Source organism: Myotis davidii, unplaced genomic scaffold, assembly GCF_000327345.1.
Source record: "Myotis davidii unplaced genomic scaffold, ASM32734v1 scaffold401, whole genome shotgun sequence".
Taxonomy (NCBI): Eukaryota; Metazoa; Chordata; class Mammalia; order Chiroptera; family Vespertilionidae; genus Myotis; species Myotis davidii.
Window position 1 is genome coordinate 2,516,888 of NW_006291020.1, and position 6,613 is coordinate 2,523,500.

The 6,613-nt window shown below is 48.4% G+C and overlaps 1 protein-coding gene across 1 annotated transcript in view; it reads right to left on the reverse strand.

Moving 5' to 3' along the window:
* Positions 1-234: 234 nt before the first annotated feature.
* Positions 235-6,613, reverse strand: part of POU2F1 (POU class 2 homeobox 1) — a 91,244-nt gene continuing 84,865 nt past the window's right edge. Inside the window, exons 14-17 of the mRNA XM_006764192.2 lie at positions 6,451-6,556; positions 4,033-4,378; positions 3,286-3,374; positions 235-1,099 (exon numbers count right to left, since the gene is read on the reverse strand). Coding sequence (XP_006764255.1) covers positions 789-1,099; positions 3,286-3,374; positions 4,033-4,378; positions 6,451-6,556 — 852 coding nt within the window. The 3' untranslated portion in view covers positions 235-788. The remainder of the gene's footprint in view (positions 1,100-3,285; positions 3,375-4,032; positions 4,379-6,450; positions 6,557-6,613) is intronic.

Below are 6,613 nucleotides of genomic sequence, written 5' to 3' on the forward strand. Positions count from 1 at the left end.
AAAGTGCTCCAAAGGCACCACCTGACGGGGGCGTGGAGTGGGAGCGTCTGTGCACGCTGCCCTCAGCTTCTGCACCGAGCCTCTTGCATAAGTGGCAACAGAAAACATTTCCTAGGGCCTCTGTGAGCGTCCAGGGTGAGGAAACCAGCAAGGACATTCGCAGTGAAGGACTCGAGTTCCCGACCCCTCCCCACAGTGGGAGCTCACTGAAGCAGGATCCAGGAGCGAGACACGTCCAAACCAAATATATATAAAACATGACAACAACAATAACAGATACAGTAACGCGGGCCTGCCTAAATTGTACCAGTTAAGAAAGGAACCCCCAACACAATTGATACGATTATAAACACCTTGTTATGACTTAGTGGCCTGTACAACAGACCCATAAAAATGATTTTTTTAAGAAAAAAAGGACTTTAGACAAACAAGAAATCTCCTTCCTACTCATATTAGAATTGGTAACCCACCTTGACTGCCACCGTGACCGCTGGAAATGATAAGTAGTCCTTTCACTTATTTTTTGTTTGTTTTTGATTTTTTGTTTCTGCTTTTTTTTTTTTTTAATTTTTGGTTAGAAAGTTCTCCAATCCATGAAGCAATCCTGAAAAGACAGTGTTTTATTATAAAATTAGGCAAATGAAGTCCGGTCCTCATCCTTTCTTTCCGGCACGTGTCTTTCCTGCTCTCCTCTCCCTCGCCCTCACACCGTGGCAAGAGGGAGCCAGGGCACCTGCGGTCGCCAGCTGGCTGCCCGATGGCACTGCACTGGAAGAGGCGGGCAGCACTCACTGCGCCTTGGAGGCGGTGGTGGTGGTGGAGGCAGCCCCACTGGCAGAGGCCACTGTGAAGAGCGTGTTCTGGATGGACTCAGCGGAGGTGGAGGCGGCGTGAAGGCTGGCGACAGGCCCAGAGTTCCCCGCGGAGGCTGCGGCGGCAGAGACCAGGCTAACCGGGTTGCTGGTGAGCAGAGAGAGGTTCTGGGGGTTCAGGAACAGAGGGGCGGTCACGATGTTGGGGGCTCCTCCCGCATTGGCAAAGACCAGGTTCCCAGTTGCGTCCAATGACGTTATTGGAAGAGAGCCACCAGAAGCAAGAGCTACGAACAAACCCCCAAAACAGGTGGGAAGGAGACCATTAATACCATCCCAGAGAAGCCAAGGGCCCCAAATGACTTCAATCTCCCACAACCAGCGACAAAGCCCGGCCCTTCGCTGACTGTTTTTCTTAATCAGAGAGCCATCTTGTCCCACCTTAAGTTTTGTTATGATTTTGCAGGACCTAAAGCAGCGGTCACCAACCTTTCAGATCTGTACAGGCCACTGGTGGTCCGCGGATCACCGGTTGGTGACTGCTGGCCTAAAGGACTGATCAATCTAGTGAGCGTGAGCCGGGGGGAGGGAGGTAAGGCCTGTCTGACCCACTAGAGCTGCATCTGCACTGGAGCTTCCCTGACTTCAGTGCCCACCGACAGCATTAGGTAAATCCAGCGACTGTTTTTAATAAAGATTGCCAATGTTAAACTCCCTTCACATGACAAACTAGCTCCAGCAATCACAGCACTAAAATACAGTCAGCTTTTATCAATCCACTGGCACTAAGAAAAATCTGAGCACTCTATGGCTTCATACACAAGATGAAAAGCCATCTTTCCAAAGGCTTTTGTTCTAAAACAAATTAAGTTAGCAAGTAAAGTGTAAGGTGTGACCAAGTTTGCCCCTTCTAACTTGTGCAGAGCGTGGTGGGTGTTACAGGAGGGAGCAGAGATGTGGGGATGCCCACGTGGGCCATCGTGGGTTAGGACTCGCTCTAGCACCTGAGAACTTTCTGTGATGAAGGCATCAGCAAGATTTTCTTTAAAATAAGTGGGGGTCCGGCTGGAATGGCTCAGTGGTTGAGCATCGACCTGTGAACCAGGAGGTCAGGGCACATGCCTGGGTTACAGCTCTATCCCTAGTGTGGGGCGTGCAGGAGGCAGCCGATCAGTAATTCTCTCTCATCATTGATGTTTCTCTCTCTCTCTCTCTCCCTCTCTGAAATCAATTTAAAAAAATAAGCGGGCATTCCCTTTTACTAAATTTCCGTTATCTGACAACCCCCAATATCTCCCTGACCCATAAAACCACATGCAGATTAGAAGGTTTCTCTAGGCTTTAAGACTTTGGTTGATTTCTTATGTAATATGTAAAGACAGCTGGAGGGACTGAGGGATCGTCCCTGACTTGGACACCATCACACAATGAGCACACACGGGGAGACTTGTTGTGGCTTGAAGTTTTCTGAGATTCCAGGCTTAGTGCCGTGGACCGTTTCTAGATCTCCCTAGAGAGGTCTTTCCCGCCTGCAGTGTCTGGAGCATCACGACCACCCAAAGAAACCTGCTGCCAAGAAAGTGGCTTCTCACAGTCTTATTCAAAAAGGAGTCCTTGGCTAACAAAAGCTTCACAGAGCTAACCACCGATTCTACACAGCACGGAGGTCAGTGTGAGGCCAGGCAGTCCAGCCCATGTCTGGGACTTGTTGGTGACCAGTGTTTTCTGTGGTACGTACACTGGAGGAATATCATCCACCGGACAGCACCTTTACTCAAGTGGCTAACAGCTTATTTTTGGCCCCAAGAACTCTCATTTAAGCACAGACTATTTTAATTGTAAGAAAAAAAAATTCACATTCTTTGATTATACAGGGATGTCTCTCAAGCATCTTCAGACACAAGCCGAGGGACATAAGACACACCCTTCAGTAAACCCTTTGGGATTCAGACGCACTTGAGACTGGTGGCACGTGAAGGTCAAAGAGACCCACTGGCCTTGGGAAAGGCAAGGACGGGGACACCAAAGGAACAAAGGGCAGGCCCGGCAAGGATGCAAAGTGCTCCTGGAGTCCCCGATGTGCTCCGAGGGGACTGCTCAGCTGTGCTCTCTTGGGGTGGAGATGAGGACGGGGGTTTACTTGGTCAGGGTGCCTAGGCATAGGTCTTGGATGACTAAGTCAATAAACTTGTTAGGGAGAAAGTCTGTCCCCAAGTCTATACAGATAACAAGGTCAATATCAGCATAAAAGTCCTGATTTCTTACACTAAACTAGTAGGCTTCCTGTCCTAACGCCCAAACCACACCTATATTTCTTCACAAAGCTTTTTTACAAGACATTTTCTTGGTCTTCAAGTTAGTCAACATTATCAATTCAACTGTCTCCCCATCACCCTGACCTCTGGCAAAGTAGATTTCCTCCATTAAAAAAAAAAGAAAAAAAGAGGTAAGTAAGGAAAGCAGCTGTACTGACCTTGAATGGTTGCCAGTGTACTGTTGCTCATCAGAGCTGGACTGAGAGCACCGCCCAGGGTCCCTGGGTTGAGACTGAGTAAGGCACCTCTGCAAGTGAAAAGAGCAGACACAGCGGTCAGCGTGACGTCACGCCCAAGGGGAAGCAGGCCTCGCGGAGGGGGGGCGATGGAAGCAGCTGCAGCTCTTGTCCTCTCTACAGTCGACAGCCTGAGTCTCTGCTTTCCCTGAAGCTCACTGTGCAAACCAAACAAGACTATGACCACACAGTGTCCAACTCGTAGTCATTCAAACTTGCTCTGCATTATCTCCTTCTCTTTTCTCAAAACAGAAGCAAATGCCTGAGAAATAAATATATCTATAGAGTAATTCTTACTGCGCAGCCCCTCCGCACGTTTGAGAGTCAGAAAGAGGTCAGCTGAGAGGCCAGCAGGAACGAGTGAGATTGAGAGCCGGAAGCTGTGGGCTCCCCCTGGCCCAACCCCGAGGCACGGCCAGCGCCTGCTGCTCGTGTCTCACCTAGAAATGAAGGTCTGACTGCTGCCCTTCCAGGGTGTCCAGACACTTAAGTCCGCAATCAGCAAGGTCCTTGAGCTGCTACAGAGCAACCCATTTCAAAGACATTAAGGCTTAAAGAGTTTTATTTTGGATTTTGTGTTGAAGATGAAGATGGAGAGTCTCCCATAGAGTAAGCCCCGGATGACCTCCGTGTGGACTCCCAGGTGGGAACAGACGAGAAAGCCCTTACCCAGCTGCGAACTGAGACGGTGCCATCAGACCTGGGCTCAGTCCTGCAGCGGCAGCCATGGCAGCGAGACTTGCGTTCGCCGGCAACTGCGCAGCTCCTTGGAGGGCGGCCGCGGCTGCTGTTTGTAGCCCTGACGCCGTCACCATCACCTGGCTGGTCCCGAGAGGAGAGGGCAGAGGAGTGGAGGTGGTCTGTGTTGTGCTGGTCTCACTAGCACTCGAGGCCTCAGAGGTGGAGGCTGAGGCAGTAGGGGAGGGGCTCAGCGAGGGGGAAGTGACTGCGGAGGAGGCCGGAGGTGCGGTGGAAATCACGGTCGCAGTGTTGTTGGCGGTGGTGTCTGTAGTGCCTGAAAAGAGGGCTGTGTTAGGAAGGAGCTGTGGGAGCCTGGAGGCGGGTCTCTGTTCAGCCAACTCCAGGAACAACTGACCAATGACTCTACCAGCCAGCACCTCAAAATGGGTACTTTTCACTAACCTTGTTAGTGCATCTATACATATGAACCACAAAAACAAACCCGTTAGAACCTAAGTTTAGAAAATAATGAACTAACCTTCCTAATGCCGTGAACCTTTTAATACAGTTCCTCATGTTGTGGTGACCCTCAACCATAAAATTATTTTTGTTGCTACTTCATAACTAATTTTGCTACTGTTATGAATCGTAATGTAAATATCTGATATGCTATATGTGTTTTCCGATGGTCGCGACCCACAGGTTGAGAACCGCTAAACTAGAGGGTGTTGGGCTGGAACTGGAGACTAAGTATGGATGCATGGGTTTAATACATGGGACAGCTAGTGAAGATGGATGGTGCAGAGTGAATGTGCACACACGTGTGTATCTTACACACATTCCCGTGTGTGTGCGCACACTTATTTCAGTTGAGATGCCCTAGAAGCAACAATGAGTATCAGTGATGCCTCCACCTTGGTTCCAAAGTCCTTTCCTCACTAACTGGAACTCAGAAACCTTGGAGAAATGGCTGCTTCCCGGCCTGGGCAGAGAAACGTGAAGATGAGCCTAAACACCTCGTGCCAAAAAAGAAGGAACCACTTAAAGAAGGACAGGGGAGCCAGCTGAAGGGACTCCCACTGGCCAATCTGGGACAATTTAAACTGAAATAGGGGTACAATTCTAACCTTTTGGATACAAAAGAATGTTTGAATTCATACTGATACAGACAGATAAAGAGGGAAAAGGCAAAGTTCATCCTTAATTTAATAAACGTGAATAAAAACATTTATTCACTTTACATGCCATGGTCAGTTGACAGAGCCAAAGAGGTACGATGAAGTTAAATACGAGTGCAGGAAAATCAATTTCTCCACTTGGAGGTTAAATCCAAACTGCACCGTGAACCATCAGAAATCCGCCCGCCCAGAGCTTCATACCCATCATCAACCCGGCAAATAATCGCAGAATGCCTCACACATCGTGCCATTAAGAACTGCTGATGACAGCACTGAGTTCATTTTAAATGTATTTGAGAAATCTACTACTCAAAAGGTGGCACAGGGAAAAATTTAGTCATTCATTTTATAGTGAATGTGTCAGGCACTAAACGAGGCAGAGATTAAAAAAGAAAATCCAGGCCTTTTGAGAAGTACAAAGTCTATTGGCAAAGAGAGAATAAATTATAAAACTATAATCATTGGTGACACAGGAAGGGGACAGAAAGTTCTGCAGGGGAGCTCAACACTACTTCCAGGCGGAATGGACACCTGACCCAGAGCAGCCCTGCCACCATCAGAAGCGTGCAGGCAGCTGGCCGACACCTGAGGCTGCACCTGCTCACAGGCCCGCCAGCCGCTGTGGGCCAAGGATAGGGGATGGCGACCAGGGGAGACAAGGGTCACACTGGAAAGTGCCTTCTACAAAGCGAAGGGGCATCTGATCTGATGTTGTCTTGATGCAAAAAGCTATATAGTCAAGGTTTTTAAGAAGAGCTACTTGAAAAAAAGTGTGTGTTTTGAGAGGTAATCCTGGGAGTAATGGAGAAGACAGAGTAAGGTGAAAAAGAACAAAAAGATGAAATCTTTGTGTGAAAGTATTATTTCTGACAAAATTAATTGTGCCTGATTTTTCTTGGAGTTCAGGTTTTCACATATAACTTTTAAAAAAGCAATACCTCCCTAGAGCTGTAATTCACAGCTTAATGGCAGATTCTCACAGGAACCTCTCACGGCTACCAGCTGCCTCACAGCTGCACAGTCTGGCTGCCACATACCTATATCAGAGAGGTGGTTACCTATACCAGAGAGGTGATTACCTGTACTAGATAGGTAGTAATCTGTGCCAGAGAAGTGGTTACCTGTACTAGAGAGGTGTGGTTACCTGTGCCAGAGAAGTGGTTACCTGTATCAGAGAGGTGGGTACCTGTACCAGAGAAGTGGTTACCTGTACTAGAGAGGTGGTTACCTGTAACAGAGAGGTTGGTTACTGCAGCGCTGGTCAGAGGGAGGACGGGGTTGACTGTGAGGGTAGTTGCTGCACTGCTGGTCACAAGGCTTGGCGTGGTTGCCACCTAGAGGTCAGAAATGAAAATATGCAAAAACATTTAAAAATATATAAAAGCCTAAGC